The sequence below is a fragment of the Mirounga angustirostris genome, unplaced genomic scaffold (genome assembly GCF_029215605.1).
Source record: "Mirounga angustirostris isolate CCGP_5_RB_7025 unplaced genomic scaffold, mMirAng1.0.hap1 SCAF_11, whole genome shotgun sequence".
Lineage (NCBI taxonomy): Eukaryota > Metazoa > Chordata > Mammalia > Carnivora > Phocidae > Mirounga > Mirounga angustirostris.
The window spans coordinates 86,834,007-86,852,284 of record NW_026991719.1 but is presented as its reverse complement, the minus strand read 5'-3'; the positions used below and the strand labels follow the sequence as shown (position 1 = coordinate 86,852,284).

At 35.0% G+C, this 18,278-nt stretch overlaps 1 protein-coding gene across 6 annotated transcripts in view; it reads left to right on the top strand.

The window, feature by feature from the left end:
* RBM41 (RNA binding motif protein 41) overlaps positions 1-18,278 on the top strand; it is a 105,062-nt gene that overhangs the window by 32,793 nt on the left and 53,991 nt on the right. For all 6 annotated transcript variants that reach the window (XM_054508827.2, XM_054508830.2, XM_054508825.2 and 3 more), the window contains one exon: positions 2,258-2,661. In XM_054508827.2, coding sequence (XP_054364802.1) covers positions 2,258-2,661 — 404 coding nt within the window. The remainder of the gene's footprint in view (positions 1-2,257; positions 2,662-18,278) is intronic.

The following is an 18,278-nucleotide window of genomic DNA, read 5'->3' as shown; positions in this document are numbered from 1 at the left end:
ATTTTCAAAAAAGAAATAATGGAACCATAATGTCAAAACCTAATAAAAATTATACTTATGGAAAAGGAAAGGGATGGGATAAGGGGACAGAGATGGAGGTGAGACTTCTGTGAAGGTACTGTATAACACAGTTTTCACTTTAGACTCATATAAATGTTCTGCATAATATAAAAAATAATAAAAAAGGAAAATAATCAATTCCTAAAATTCATAAGTAATCTGAAACATATGAGCCTAACTATAAATAAAGTTGGTAACATAACCATACAGAAAAAAAACAATTATGTAAAGTGACTTTAGAACAACATTTGTACATTCCTAATGGGATATATTTTAAGGACAAAAATAACTGCAAAGACATATAAAACTGTATTCAGTAGTTTTATCATTAATAGTTACATTAGTATTGTTACTGACATTTTAAAATTCTATGAATATGTTATAGGAAAAAGCTAATAAATAATTTTGTTAATATCATCGAGCCAATATTTTAAGCATATGTGAAAAGAGATATAAGTCTAAAATCAAGGAGTTTGAGTAAAAAACTTGTAATCTTAAATTTAAAGTGGAAATACCAGTATGAACTCATGATTTATTTTTCTTTTAAAAGAATTTCCTAGCTTTGTCCACTGAAAAGGCCTAGAAGCAACAACAACTCAACAGCTATGAACACACCTAGCAACACATTGTGGTTTCTAAATACTATTTCCCATTAAAAGGAGCCAGGGGTCCTTGGAGAGATAATCAGGTTTGAGTCAGGAAATATTCAAAATGAACTTGTGACATCTTGCTGTGCCAAAAAACTGGAAAGCAACACAGGAGCCAGTTTGAAGGGACTTACTAGTCCCAAGTAGGATAATTTGTCCACTAAAAAGAATAAATATTACATGTAATTGAAACACATCAAACATATGAAAATGATCTCACAATTATACTAAAAATAATCATTGATCACCACTGGAAATTTCTAAGGTACCAACTCATTACTCTCATAGTTGGTAAATACTGGGAAAAAATCAAGCATTTCTCCTGCCTTTCCTGTATGAACTATATATGGGGAAACCAAATAGTTGACGGTAAGTTCATTATAGAATTCCAGATAATAAATACAAAAGAAATAATAGGATTAATAAATTCAAAATAAATAATATAATTAGAGGAGCTCCATTTTGCAACTTCTTAATAAATTAACAGATCTAGGCAATGGTCATCAATGGATGCAAAACCCATTAGGTGAATGGGAAAACTTTATAATGGAGGGATCAGACTAACACCACCTGAATCTGCTGATCAACTTTAACGTCATTAAAGTGGGACCACCAAACATTATGTGTCTTATGACATGATGTAATAGGAAGTACACATCTATCTATGTATGATTGTTGCCTAAAATATTGAACCTGAATCTAATCAAACCTCTAGATCAGCACTATCGTAATGCCACTTTCCACAATGATGTAAATGGTTTCTATGTATTCTGCCCATTATGGTATCCACTAGCCACATATGGCTGTTGAGCATTTGAAATGTGACTAGTTTAATTGGGGAACTGACATCTAAAACATTAATTTAAGTAGATTTGTGTGGCCAGTGACTATTATATTAGATAGCATAGCTCTAATTTTAACTGCCAGTTTGTAAGAGATAGAGGGGATTGAAGAACAAGTTAAACAATAACATGAGGAATAATCAGTCAAATTTCATTTGTTCTCTGAACGAATGATGTGGTTCCTCTAATAATTCAATGGGATGGAGAAAAAAATGAGTTGGAGGGGTGGAAAAGAAGGGGCACTGTTTTAAAATCGAAGAGACTTAAAAGATACAACAGCCAAAGCCTGGTTTAGATTCTGCATTGAACAGCCAAGTGTAAAAAGATATCTCTGAGATAATCAGAGCCATTTGAATATGAACTCCGTAGTAGATGATACTAAAAGGATTATTATTAATTTTGTCAAGTGGGATAATGCCATACTAATTACATTTTTTAATGTCTTTATCAGTTAGGTGCATGTACTTGCATGATTCTGAGAGTGAGTACCTCCTTAAATTTTGCACCTGAGGTGCCTCACTTGCTTCACCATAGTTCCAGCCTTGCTTGAGATGCACTACATTAAAATAGCTGTATACTATTGTCATTTGTCAAACTTGCCCCAGCAGAGTTTCTGTATCTGAGATCCAAGATTTAATTTTTATTTATTTGTCAAAGGTTGTGTTGGTAGGCTTTGTAGAACTTCCCTATCTCTTTGTCTTGATCTAGATGAACCCCAAAAGAAGAACAAAGGTGATCCCATGAACAACCTGGAAAGTTTTTACCAAGAGATGATAATGAAAAAACGTCTTGAAGAGTTCCAACTTATGAGAGGTGAACCCTTTGCTTCCCACTCACTGGTCTCAGCTACATCAGTGGGAGATAGTGGCACAGCTGAGAACCCGTCATTACTCCAGGACAAGGGAAAACAGGCAGCACAGGGTAAAGGTCCCAGTCTCCATGTGGCAAAAGTTATTGATAATTCACCTGAGCAGTGTTGGACTGGGCCTAAGAAGCTGACGCAGCCAATAGAATTTGTCCCAGAAGATGAGATCCAGAGAAATCGTTTGTCAGAGGAAGAGATCCGAAAAATTCCTATGTTTTCTTCATATAATCCAGGGGAGCCAAACAAGGTATAGGCCAAACCAAGAAAAAAAAACATGGGTTGTTTTCCTTTTTCTTTACCTCTACCTAAATTAATACTTTTAAATTAGCTTTGATTACCAAAGAATTGTGACATAGGCACTGTGATTGTGTTTTTCCTTGACTTTGACTATTAATTCTCTGCGTACTATATAAGTAGCATATTTCCTATGATGTTCTTTGTGGTTTCCTAAGGTCCTAAGCTACCCTTAGAATTTTAAAGAAATCTTGATGAGACTCTAGTCCATATCTACTAGAGGTCCTGAATTGAAGGAAAAGTAACCTCCAGTTTCCTAGGCTAGTAATAAATCAAGTAATATTTGTAAGACCACCCTATCAGGTAGCCATAGTGCCTCTGCAATTAGTCAATAAATAATTGGCCACCTGGTTGTGAGTAGGGTTTACTGTTATTACATGAGTTTTTTTCTTTAGAACGCTCCACCTGGCTTTCATACGACATGACTTTAAATTGCTGATACTAAGCAGCAAAGTGAAGTGTCTAAGTCTTGAGAAATTGACAAATATATAAGTAGAGTGGTAAACAATCCTTGTTTTATTGAGCACATCATTATTTCACATTATTGGTATATGTTACATCCAGAATGGAAAACTTTATTGTCATGTCACTCAAAGAGGCAACACAAGCCCCTGGAGCATATACTTGGTTGTGTTTAATTTAAAAAACAAAACAAAATAATGTTAGCTTCTGGCTATCCCTGAATTTTAAAAAAATGCATTGTAGATGAGGGATATTAAAGCAGTTTCCTTTGAGTGATTGCAATTCTAATATATTCTTGCTGTTAGTTCAAGGGCAGCTTAATTAGGAAAATAATAGAGCCTTATAGATACACCTGAAGACTTCCATGTATCTCTCACCAATCCCATTTCCCTATCTCCTCTCCAGAGGTAACTACTATCCTGAATTTGCTACTTATCATTCTGATGCATGCTTTTATATTTTTACTACATATTTATATATTAATAAACAACATGTAGTTTTACATATTTTAAAACTATTTAGATGATATCATACTCTATATATCCTTCTACAACTTGCTTTTTTGACTCAATATACATAATGTTTTTGAAGCTTATTTTAATAATATAAGGAACTATGTAGTATTCCATTGTAGAAATATGCTATAATTTATCCATTCTCCTGAAGATATTTTCTTTTTATTTTTGCTATTACAGACAATTCTGCAACAAGCATTGTACATATCTCCTGCTGTATATGTACAAGAGTTTCTCTAGGACAGTTACCAAAACTTTAGGTTGGAATTAGTAGGTCACAACAAGCAGTTTGTTTTAATGAAACAATGGAATAGAATAGAAAATACTCTAAGCAGTGATTACTGTTTCTGGAAAGAGCTTTTGGTTTGGTTTTGTGTGTGTGTGTGTGATTATGTATGTGGGCCAGAATGTAAAATGCATTTCTTCCTATAGATTTCAGTCAAAAATGTTGGAAAAATATTGTCCTATTGCAGTGATTCTCAAATGTTAGTATGCATCAGAATCACCTGGAAGTCTTGTTAAAAACAGATTGCTGGCCTCCACCTTCAGAATTTTTTATTCAGTAGACGTGGAGTAGGGCCTGAGAATTTGCATTTCCAATAAGTTCTCATGAGATGCTGATGCTGCTGGTCTAAGAGTGACATTTTAAGAATTACTGTTCTAGATTACATTCCTAGGAGTGGAATTACTGTGATATAGGGTATGTATATATTCAACTCCATGAGCAGGGTTTCAGAAATTTCTTCCAATCCTTGCCAAGACTCTTTAGTATTGGACTTATTATTTTTGCCAGTATAAAATGTTTAAAGGTATCTCATTGATTTAATTTGCATGTTTCTGATTTGCAGTGAAGTTATGCTTGTAATCATACATTTGTTAGCCTTTCAGTAATCTTGTGTGTTTTGCCTGTTCCATTTCTTTGCCCATTATTTGATTGTTTAGTTTGTCATATTATTTACAGAAAAAAAAAATTTAAATAGGCTCCACGCATCGGCATGGAGCCCAACATGGGCTTGAACTAAGGACCCTGAGATCAAGACCTGAGCTGATATAAAGAGTCAGATGCTTAACCGACTGAGCCACCCAGGTGCCCCAAGAAATTATTTTTAAATTCTGGATATAAACACGTGTTGCTTATTTAGCAAATATATTTGTCCAGTGCATGGCTTATCTTTTAAACATTATTTCTGACGTCTTTTGTTAAGCAGAAGTCTTTCATTTTTTTCTTTTTTAAATTTTTTTATTTTATTATGTTATGTTAATCACCATACATTACATCATTAGTTTTTGATGTAGTGTTCCATGATTCATTGTTTGCATATAACACCCAGTGTTCCATGCAGTACGTGCCCCTTTCATTTTAATGTAATCAAGCCATCAGTATTTTATTTGATGGTTTGTGCTTTTTGAGTCATTTTAAGGAAATCTTTCCCTACAAACCAATAAGAAGTATACAAACAACCCAATAAAAATGACCAGAAGATGTGAACAGGCAATTCACAGGGCAGAAAACATGAAGAGCCAATTAACTATGAAGCCTTATTAGTGATCAAAGAAATGCTAAATATAACTACAGTGAAAAACTATTTAATACCCAGGAAGTTGGCATACCTTTAAAGGCCTGACACTGCCAAGTATTGGTGAACATACAGAGTAGTAAGAATTCTAATGTGCTGCTGGGTGAATATAAATGAAGACAGTCACTTTTATGAACATTGTGGCAATTCCTAGTAAAATAGAAGATGCTCATACACTAAAAGTCAACAGTCCCACTCCTAGGCATCTATCCTAGAGGAACTCTTACACATGAACATTAGGAGATTATAAAGATACTCACTGTAGCATTGTTTATAAACAACACACTTGTTCATTAGCAGGAGAATGGATAAAGCATGGTATATTCATAAAACAGAACACTGTACAGTATAGAAAATGAATAAAATATAACTACAGGTATCAACATGCATGAAACTCACAAACAATATTGAATGAAAAAAGCTACTTGTTTTCAGCTCCAATATTTAAAGTGCCTGGAAGTTGTCACTCTTGTCTTATAACAAGAAAAACAGCTGAACAAAGGAAACAGCAATGACTTTTCTTGGACCCATCAGAGAACTGAAGTCACAGAGTAAACTGCAACCCCCAAATCTGGAGAGACAGGCGATTACAGAGAATCACAGCCCAGATCTGCTTATCAGGAATAATAAACACTGGAGCCATGAACTGATAGGGACAAGTGGTAACCTTGACAAATTTCTGGAAGCAGAATGTAGATTGTTTGACAAACTCTAGGGGCCTCAGTCTATGGGGGCCCTCACATTTGCATTACTTTTAACTCCAGGAATTCCACTAGGTTCTCAAGGGGAAGGGCCAAGAAACAATCTCCTGTTCCTGGCATGGAGAAGGGAAAAGTAATCATTTTGAAATATATACAGAGCATCTACCTAACAAAGGGACACCCAGCAAGTGAAACAACTTTACCAAATCCTTCTCCAGCTTGCTAGAAGGGAAATTATCCAACTCCAGATGACTCTAGCCTTCCTATCTCATCTAAGAGAGAAAGAGATAAAATAAGAAAGCTGTGAAACACTTGTGAAGGTTATAGGCTGAGGACACAGGCACACTAAAACACTTGAGACTTAATTATGAGATTACAGAATGTTTCCCTTGCCCCACACTTTCCCACCACATCAATAGGGCTTTGATACAATAACTATGGATTACAGCTGGAAGACTTGCAAGGCTCAGACTCTATTTATGGAGTTTTTAGGGAAACCTAAAAAAACAGGGGAGAAAAAACAAGGACATTAGAAGAAATTGAAACCTCTGACACCTACAGCTAGAGTAAACACTAAACACAGCCAACTCCTGGCCAGATTAACATAAAACCTTATACTAATGCCCTGTTTACCTTAGTTCCTCTTAACTTATACATCATGTCCAGCTTTCAAAAAAAAAAAAAAATCACAAGGCATGCTAAAAGAAAAACCACACTCTGAAGAGACAAAGGAAGCATCAGAACCAAACTCAAGCTCTATAGGTTTTGGAATTACCAGCTATATGGAATTTAAAATAATTATGATTAATATGCTAAAGAATCTATTAGAGAAAATATACAATATGCAAGAACAGATGGGTAATGTAAGCAGATAGATATAAACTCAGAATCAGAAGGAGATACAAGAAATCAGAAACACTAAAAAGAAATGCTTTTGATACACTCATCAGTAAACTGGGAGTGGCCAAGGAAAGAATCAGTATGCTTGAAGGCATGTCAATAAAAACTTCCCAAACTGAAATGCAAAGAGAAAAATGACTGTAAAAGAATGGAAAATAATATCCAAGAACTATGAGACAATTTCAAATGCTCTAACATACATGCCATTGGAATACCAGAAGGAGAATAAAGAAAAGGAACAGAAGAAATAGTTGAAGTAGGAATGGCTGAGAATTTTCCAAGATTAATGACAGACACCAGACCACAGATCCAGGATCTAGAAAGACAATACCAACCAGGGTAAATACCCCCAAAATACACCTACGCATATCATGTTCAAACACAGAAAACTGAGACAAAGAGAAAATCTTGAAGACACCCAGAGTAAACACTTTACCTATAGAGGAACCATAAGAATTACATTGAATTTCTCATCAGAAACCATACAAGCAAGAAGAGAAGAGTGTAAAGTATTGAAAGAAAGAAACCACTCACCTAGAAATTTGTATCCAGCAAAACAGTCCTTCAGAAGTGAACAAAAAATAAAGACTTTGTCAGACAAACAAAAACTGAGGGAATTTGTCAGCAGTAAATCTGCCTTGTGAGAAATATTTATTTTTCAAAAAAAGGTTTTCCAGAGAGAAGGAAAATGATATAGGTCAGAAAATCAGATCTCTTTAAAGAAAAGAAGAGTATGGGAGAAAGAATACATGAAGGTAAAATAAAATCTTTTATTTTCTTATATTTAAGTGATTTAAAAGATAACTGTTCAAAGTAATAATAACAATATGTTAGGCAATTATAGCATATGGGTAAATGAATTTTATAAAACAGGAATGTTTTAAGGGTAGGAGGGAGGAATTATTTGGTGTATATAACTGTTATAAGTTATCTTTAGTACCTGTGAAGTGGTATAATGTTGAAAGTGGACTTAGATTAGTTGTAAATGGATATTGTAAACTCTAAGGTGACCGCCAAAAATTGTAAAATGAAGTATAGTTGATATGCTGAGAAGGGTGAAAATGGAATCATAAAATGATACCTATTCTCTACAATCTTTTCTACAAAATAGAAACAGAGGGAACACTTTCTAACTCATTTTATGAAACCAGCCTTAGCTTAATACCAAAACCAGATAAAATCATTGAATAAAGCAAAACTACAGACCAATATCTCTCATGATCATAAATGCAAAAATCCTAAATTTTAGGAAAATAAAGATATTTGATTAAAACCTTTTGATTGAAAAATCAAAATATTAGGAAATCACATCCAACAATGTATCAAAATATTATGTACCTTGATCAGGTAGGATTTATTCTAGATATCTATGGCTGATTCAACATTTGAAAATCAATTAATATAATCCATCACATCAACAAACTAAAGAAGAAAAATTATACCATTATTTCAGTTGATACAGAAAAGGCATTTGACAAAATCCAAAAACCATTCATAACAAAAAACTCTCATCAAACTAGGAATAGAAGGAAACTTCCTCAATTTGCTAAAGAATATCTACAAAACCCTACAGCTAACATTGTACTTAATGGTGAGAAACTGGGTGCTTTCCCCTTTGATCAGGAATAAGGCAGGGATGTACCCACCTTCCTACTTCTTTTCAGTATTGTACTGGAAATGCTAGCTAGTGCAGTAAAATAAGAAAGAAAAAGCACACATATTGAGAAGGAGAAAATAAAATTGTCTTTTTTCACAGATGACATGTATGTCCATGTAGAAAACCCCAAAGAATCAACAACAACAATGTGAAATAACTATTGGAACTAATAAGTGGAATATAGCAAGCTTGGAGAATACAAGGTTTATATACAAAAGCCAAATGCTTTTCTTTCTACCAAGAAATGAACAATTGAAATTTAAAACCCAATACTGTTTTATAAAAGCATCACAAAAAGTAAAATACTTAGGTATAAATCTATCAAAATATGTACAGGATCTATACACAGAAAACTATAAAACTGCTGAAAAATTAAAGAAGATCATAAATAAATGCAGAGATAGCCTATGTTCATGGATTGGAAGACCTAATATTGTTAAGATGTCAGTTCTTCCCCAAATTGATATGTAGATTCCACACAATCCCAGTAAAATCCTGGCAGGCTATTTTGTGGATATAGACCAACTGATTATAAGTTTATATGGAAAAACAAAAGACCCAGAATATCCAACACAATACTGAAGAAGAATAAAGTTGGAGTACTGATACTACCCAACTTTAAGATTTACTATAATCAAGAAGGGTGGTGTTGGTTAAAAAAAAAAAAAAGACACATAGATCAATGGAGCAGAATAGAGACTCCAGAAATAGACTCCAGAAATGGAACAGAATAGAGACTCCAGAAATAAGCTCACACAAATATAATGAACTAATCTTTGACAAGGGAGCAAAGGCAATTCAATGAAGGAAAGATAGGCTTTTCAGGAAATTGTGCTAAATAACTAACTGGTTATCCACATGCAAGATAGGAATCTAAACACAGATCTTACGTTCTCAGATAAAGAAGATGTGGTATATATCTACAATGGAATATTATGCAGCCATCAAAAAAATGAAATCTTGCCATTTGCAATGACATGGATGGAACTAGAGGGTATTATGCTAAGTGAAATAAGTCAATCAGAGAAAGACAAGTATCATGTGATCTCACTGATACGAGGAATTTGAGAAACAAGACAGAGGGTCATAGGGGAAGGGAGGGAAAAATGAAACAAGATGAAACCAGAGAAGGAGACAAACCATAAGAGACTCTGAATCTCAGGAAACAAACCGAGGGTTGCTGGAGTGGAGGGGGTGGGAGGGTTGGGGTGGCTGGGTGATGGACATTGGGGAGGGTATGTACTATGGGTGAGCACTGTGAATTGTGTAAGACTGATGAATCACACACCTGTACCCCTGAAACAAATAATACATTATATGTTAATTAAAAAATTAACTCAAAATAGATCATAGATCTAAATGTAAAACACAATACTATAACACTTGTAGAAGAAAATAGAAAATCTAAATGACCTTGTATTTGGTGATACATTTATAGATAAAACACCAAAAGCATGATTTGTGAAAGAAAAAAATTGAAGAATCAGACTGTTAAATTTATAAACTTCTGCTATGTGAAAGACACTTTTAAGAAAATTAAAAGACAAGCCATAGACAAGAAAAAAAAATTGCAAAACATGTCTAATAAAGGACTTGTATCCAAAATACACGAAGTCCTCCTAAAACTCAACAGTAGTAAAACAAACAACCCAATTAAAAAATGGGCAAAATGTAAGAACAGACACCTCAAAAAGGAAGTTATGTACATGTCAAATAAGCATATGAAAAGGAGCTCATCATTTGTGATCAGGGAATTAGAAAATAAAACAACAGTTGGGCGCCTGGGTGGCTCAGTTGGTTAGGCGACTGCCTTCGGCTCAGGTCATGATCCTGGAGTCCCGGGATCGAGTCCCACATCGGGCTCCCTGCTCAGCGAGGAGTCTGCTTCTCCCTCTGACCCTTGCCCCTCTCATGCTCTCTCTCTCTATCTCATTCTCTCTCTCAAATAAATAAACAACAACAACAGTAAGATGCCATTACACATCTATTAGAATGGCTAAAATTCACAATAAAACTGGCAATACCAAATGCTATTGAGGATGCTGAGCAACAGGAACTCATTCACTGCTGTTGAGAATCCAAAATAGTACAACTTCTTTGAAGTCAGTTTGGCAGTCTCACAAAGCTAAACATTGTTTTGCCATATAATCCAGAAGTTACACTTTTAGTTATTTGCCCAATTTATTTGAAAACCGATATTTATACAAAAACCAGCATGTGAGTGTTTATAATAGTTTACTCATAATTGCCAAAAACTGGAAGCAATCAGGATGTCCTTCAATAGATGAATGGGTACATTCACCTGTGCTGCATCTATACAGAGGAATATAATTCATCAGTTAAGAGAAATGATTTGGCAAGCTACAGAAAGACATACAGGAACTATAAGTATATTAATAAGTGAAAACCGGTATGAAAAGACTACATATTGTGTAATTCCAATTATATGACATTCCAGAAAACACAAAAACATAGATATAGTAAATAATCAATGGTTGCCAGGAGTTAAGGGGGTTGGGAAAGAGGAATGGGTGAAGCACAGGGGATTTTTAAGGTAGCAAACTTATTCTATATGATAATGTAATGGTGAATGCAAGATCCACATTTGTCAAAACCCATAAAACTGTACAGCATAAAGAGTGACCCTTAATTACACAAATGTTAAAAAATCATTTGAGAAGTGGGGGAACCCCAGGAAAGAATGCAGACTATGACAAGAGAATCTGTTACAAATATGTGAAGCAACCTCAGTGAAAGTATGGGGGATGAAAGGTACTGACTTAAGTATCTTTGGAAATATGTGGAGTCTAGAAGACTAAAAACAGAACTGCACATAATCACTGTTCACTGTACCCTAGTTAATAAGGTTGTGTCTCATGGGGGTACTGGTTAGCAATCCTGATACTGATATATATGTATAATGAGATGGAGCAATTAAGTAAATGGATGGCAGATGGTGGGAGCCAGGTTTCTCACTGGTGGAATTTACAGATAAGCAAAGGAAAGAAGCTAGAATGATCCATTTAATGGTTTAGAGTTAGAGACATCAGTATGAAATCATGTTTAACTTAGCATAGTTATAAAGAGTTACATATAAAATATTTATAGATATCTATATCTATTATACTAACACGGGTTAGTATAAACATATAAACATAATTTTTTTCTCTGTCAGCTGACAGGATCTAAATGAAGTGATACTCCAGTAGCAACAAGCATGTTCAGCACCCAAATCTTAGTTTGTAATACCATTCTCTAATGAAAGAACCAAGGGGGAACCTGGGTGGCTCGGTTGGTTAAGCATCCAACTCAATTTCGGCCCAGGTCATGATCTCGGGTCATGAGATTGAGCCCTGCATCAGGCTCTGTGCTGAGCATGGAGCCTGCTTAGGATTCTCTCTCTCCCTCTCCTTCTGTCCCTGTCCCCGCCCCCCCCCACCCTGGCTCGCACTCTCTGTATATAAAAAAAAAAAAAAAAGTAACCAGGGCTCCTTAGAGAAATTACTGATTCTAGTACTGGGGCAGGAAATTACAAGATGAAACTTGAGCATTTTGTAGTGACAGAAAGTAGAAAAGTGCTGGAAATACCAACATAAAAACATTGTTGGGTATATGTCAAAGGAGCACAGGAGCCAACTGAGTTTCCAGTGACCAAAACTGGAACAATTTGTGCAACAAACTTAGGTAAATTAATATTGGATTATAACCTAAAGTATAGAATAAATAGCTATGACTCCATACTGATAATGAAATGATTGAGTAAACCTAATAACTGGGGGAGAGAAGGCAAATAACCCACACAGAATTCTAAATAATGTATATAGATGCTCCATCTCAAACTAGGGGAGCATAACTTCCACTCCTTAGTTATGAGCTCTTGAGTGACTTTCAAACAGTACAGTATGGAAAGGCAGGAAAAAAGAGTAATACTGCAGTGTAGAAAGCTAACAAACACTGCCTCAGCTAGGTAATCAAGGCCAGCATCAACAGTCATTAATCATGTCAATAGCATGCATGCTTGATATGATGTGATCAAAACTGCATTTTCCTCTCTGGTCTTCCTTCTCATAATCCGTAACCCCAATCTAACCATGAGAAAAACAACAACAACAACAAAATTCTAGTAATGGGCCATCCTACAAAATACCTGACCAGTATTCCTCAAAACTGTCAAGATTTTTAAAAAACAAGGGAAGTCTGAGAAACTGCCACAACCAAAGAGGAACCTAAAGACACATGAAACTAAATGTACTGTGGTACTCTGGATGGAATCCTGGAACAGAAAATGGATGTTAGGGAAAAACTAAGGAAATCTAAATAAAGTATGGACTTTGGTTAGTAATAAGGTATCACTATTCATTCACTGATTTTAACAAATGCCCCATAGTAATGTAAGATGTTAATAATAGGGGAAACTGGGTGTGGAGTACACGGGAACTCTTTGTACTATCTTCTCAGTTTTTCTGTAAATCTAAAACTATTCTAAAAAAAATAGTCTCCTTTTTAAACATTTAAAACAGATACCTGCAGGAGAGTGCATACAATATAATACTATTTATATAAAGTTCAAAACATACAAAATAATACTGTATATTGCAGAAGGATGCCAGGAAGTTTCATCTTGTATTATCACTTGGAGTATCTGTTTTTCTGTTTCATAGAAATGTTTATCTTGTTTTTGAGCCTAGCTGTATCTTTGTGCATACCTTTATATATATGAATATATATGTGTGTTGTGGATAAATACATACACATATACCCATGTATATGGATGTGTGTGGTGTGTGTGTCTGTGTGTGCCTGTGTGTGTGTGTGTGTTTGGAGTAGAGAAGATGCATCCAAGCAAGAAGTGACCAAGCCACCTCGACCAGAAGTCGTCTTGATTTTTTAAGTGTTCATATCAAAGCGAACGATCTTAGTATGGATCTTTCCTACTTGGTGAGAAACTTGTAGTATGTTCCACATACTCCTTTCTACAGTTATTTAATTTGACGATGCTTTTATGTTAAGTATTTCAGAGCCAAAACTCTAGATCACTTGAATTTACTTAAGTGAACCATATGTCAGTTAATCTGTGCCTTTGCCTTTAAGATACAAGTATAGTTAAATGCTAAATATGTGAAATCTAGCTCCTAAATTCTTTGAGACATAGAGTCTCCTGCTTATCATAGTGTTTAATATATTTATTCATGTTTCAGTGGTTAACTTATTTAAGTGGGCTCTATTTTCTGGCTCTTTGCTTGTGCTGCTTCTGTCTGAATTCTTCTAAAGTTCCATTAAACTATAAAGGATATAATTTATTCCAGCTAACATATAGAGATTTTTTTCCTCCATCTTTTTTTATAGTAGTAAAACACGTAACTTGAGATCTACCCTCTTAACAAAATCTTAAGTATACATTACAATATTGTTAACTGCAGGCACAGTGCTGTATAGCAGATCTCTAGAACTTTTTCATCCTGCATGACTGAACTTTATAAACATTGAACAGCAGCTTCCCATTTCCCTCTCCCCTCAGCCCCTGACAACCACCATTTTTTTTGCTTCAATGAGTTTGACTACTGCAGATACCACATATAAGTGAAATCATGTAGTATTTGTCCTTCTGTGACTGGCTTATCTCACTTAGCATAGTGCACTCAAGATTCACTCATGTTGTACCATATGACCAGATTTCCTTCCTTTTTCTGGCTGAATAATATTCCATTGTATGTGTGTATACCACATCTTCTTTATCCATTCATCCATGATGGATGTTTCCACCTCTTGGCTATTGTGAACAGTGTTGCAACAAACGTATTAAAATATTCTGATTTTAATTCTTTTGGATAAATATCTGGAAGTGGGATTGCTGGACCATATAGTAGTTCTATTTTTAATTTTTTGCAGGACCTCTATACTGTTCTCCATAGCAGCTGTGCATTTTACATTCTCCCAACAGTGTGCAAGAATTCCAATTTGTCTACATCCTTATCAACTTATTTCCTACATGTATTCTTTGGGAAAATGTCTATTTAGGTCTTTTGCCCATTTTTAAAAATTGAGTTGTCTTTTTGCTGTTGGGTTGTAAGAGTTCCTTATATATTTTGGATCTTAACCTCTAGTAAGATACATGGTTTCTAAATATTTTCTGCCATTCTGTAGGTTGTCTTTTCACTTTGCTAATTGTTTCCTTTGCTGTACACAAGTGTTTCAGTTGATATAGTCCCACTTTATTTTTGCTTTTGCTGCCTGTGCTTCTGATGTAATATTCAAGAAATCATTGCCAAGGCAATGTCATGAAGCTTTTCTCCTACCTATGTTTTGTTCTGGGAGTTTTAGAGTTTCAGGTTTTATGTTTAAGACTTTAATAACATTTTGAGTTGATTTTTGTATGTGATATAAAATAAGAGTCCAACTTTATTATTTTGCATGTGGATACCAACTTTTCCCAACACCATTTGTTGAAGGAACTATCTTTTCCCCATTGTGTTTCTTGCCTCTCTATTGATCAGTTGACTGTACATGTGTGGGTTTATTTCTGGGTTCTAGTCTGTTCCATTGGTCTATATGTCTTTATGGTAGTTTACTGTTTTGATTACTATAGATTTGTAATATGTTTTGAAATTAAGAAGTGTGAGGTCTCCAGTATTGTTATTTTTCAAGATTTCTTTGGCTATTTGGGGTCTCTTGTGGTTCCATATGAATTTTAGGATTTTTTTTCTATCCCTATAAAAATACTATTGGGATTTTGATAGGAATTGAATTAAATCTGTAGATCACTTTAGGTAGTGTGTAGATTTTAACAGTATTGTCTTCCAGTCCATGAATATGGGACAATTTTTCATTTATTTGCATCTTTAATTTCTTTGAGCAATATTTTGTGGTCTTCAGTGTACAAGTCCTTAACTTCCTTGGTTAATTTTTTTTAATTGAAGTATGATGACATATAAAAAGCTGTACATATTTTTTGTTTGGTTGGGTTTTTTAGTATCAGTTTTTTTAAAGAATTTATTTATTTATTTGAGAGACACAGAGATAGCAACAGAGAGCATGAGTGGGGAGGAAAGGGAGAAGCAGGGTCCCTGCTGAGAAGGGAGCCCAATGCGGGGCTTGATTCCAGGACCCTGGGATCATGACCTGAGCCAAAGGCAGACACTTAACCAACTGAGCCACCCAGGTGCCTCAATTTTTTATTTACATTCTAGTTAGTTAACATATAGTGAAATGTTGGTTTCAAGAGTAGAATTTAGTGATTCATCCCTTACATATAATACTCAGTAAAGCTGTATATATTTAATGTATGCACCTTGATGAGTTTGAAAATAAGGGCACCGTTAAACCATCACCATATACAATGCCCTAAACTTAACCATCACCTCTAGAAATTTCCTCTGTCCTTTTTCTCTTTTGATAATAACATTCAACATAAGATCTAGCATCTTAATAAATTTTAAATATCTAATACAGTATTGAGAACTGTATGCACTATGCTGTACAGTAGATGTATAGGACTTACTCATCTTGCATAAGTGAAACTGTATACACTTTGATGAACATCTCCCCAGTTACCCTTCCTCCAGCCTCCTGGTAAACATGATTCTACTCTGCTTTTATGAGTTTGACTGTGTTAGATGCCTGATAAAAATTCCCATTTGGTATTCTACAAATTCTCATGTGGTATTTGTTCTTCTGTGTTTGGTTTATTTCACTAAGCATAGTGTCTTCCAAGTTTTTGTTGTAGCAAATGGCAAGATTTTCTTCTTTTTTTTTTTTTTTTTTTTTTTTTAAGATTTTATTTATTTATTTGAGAGAGAGAGACTGAGAGAGAGAGAGCATGAGATGGGGGAGGGTTGGGAGGGTCAGAGGGAGAAGCAGACTCCCTGCCGAGCAGGGAGCCCGATGCGGGACTCGATCCAGGGACTCCAGGATCATGACCTGAGCCGAAGGCAGTCGCTTAACCAACTGAGCCACCCAGGCGCCCCGATTTTCTTCTTTTTTAAGGCCAAATAATATTCCATTGTATTTATACACATTTTCTTTATCCATTCATCTGTCAGTGGACATTTAGGTTGTTTCCATGTCTTTGCTATTGTAAATAATGCTGCAATGAACAAGGGAATACACATATTTCTTCCAGATCCCAATTCCAGTTCTTCTGGATATATACCCAGAAGTGGGATTGCTGGATTGTATTTTAGCTCTATTTTTAATTTTTTGAGGAACCTCCATACTGTGTTCCATAGTGGGTGCACCCATTTACATTCGCACTAACAGCATACAAGGTTCAGAATTTCTCCGTATCCTCACCAACACTTGTTTTTTTTTTAAAGATTTTATTTATTTATTTGAGACAGACAGAATGAGAGGCAGAGAGCATGAGAGGGAGGAGGGTCAGAGGGAGAAGCAGACTCCCTGCCGAGCAGGGAGCCCGATGCGGGACTCGATCCCGGGACTCCAGGATCATGACCTGAGCCGAAGGCAGTCACTTAACCAACTGAGCCACCCAGGCGCCCTCACCAACACTTACTTTTGTTGTTGTTGTTGTTAATAGCCATCCTAACAGGTGTGAAGTGATATTTTATTGAGGTTTTGATTTGCATTTTCCTGATGATTAGTGATACTGAGCATCTTTTTATATACCTGTTGACCATTTGTATGTCTTTTTTGTAGAAATGACTATTCAGGTCTTTTACGCATTTTTAAAATTGGGTTATTTGAAGGTTTTTTTTTTTTTATTACTGCACTTTAGGAGCCCCTTATATATTTTAGATATTAATCCTTTATCAGATATATGATCTGCAAATATTTTTTCCTAATCTGTGTATTGCCTTTTCACTTTGCTGATTTTTTTTTTTTTGCTCCTAATTTTTGTATGTGTCCTACAACTTGACTGAATTTATTAGTTTTACCTGTGTTAAAACAATTAATTGTGGAGTCTTTAGGGTTTTCTACACATAGGATCTTGTCATATACAAACAGATAATTTTACTTCTTCCTTTCCCATTTGGGTACCTTTTACTTCTTTATTCTTGTCTAATTTCTCTGGCCAGGAGAACTAGGTTGAATAGAAGTGACAAGAGTGGGCATCCTGGCCTTGTTACTGATCTTAGGGGGAAAGCTTTCCAGTTTTTCACTGTTGAGCATGACATTAGCTGTGGGCCTTTCATATTTGGCCTATATTATGTTGAAATAAATTCCTTCTATTCCTAGTTTCTTAAGCATTTTTATCATGAAAGGGTGTTGGATTTTGTCAAGTGCTTTGTCTGCATCTATTAAGATGACCATGTGATTTTTATCTTTTATTCTGTTAATGTGGTATATCACATTGATTTTTGTATGTGGAACCATCCTTGCATCTCAGAGATAATTCAGTTGATCATGGTATATGATCCTTTTAATGTGCTTCTATATTCATTTTACTACTTTTCTGTTGAGAATTTTTGCATCTATATTCATCAGGGATATTGCCCTGTAGTTTTCTTATAATGTCATTTTTTTTCTTTTGGTATCAGGGTAATCTGGCCTCCTAAAATTAGTTTGGGAATGTTCCCTCCTCTTCAGTTTTTTGGAAGAGTTTGAGAAGGATTGGCAGTAATTCTTTAAATGTTTGGTAGAATTCACCCATGAACCCATCTGGTCCTGGGCTTTTCTTTGCTGGGAGGTGTCTGATTACTAATTCAATCTCATTACTAGTTCTAAATCTCCTTAGGTTTTCTATTTCTTCATGATTTAGTCTTGGTAGGTTGTATGTTTCTAAGAATTTATCCTTCTCTTCT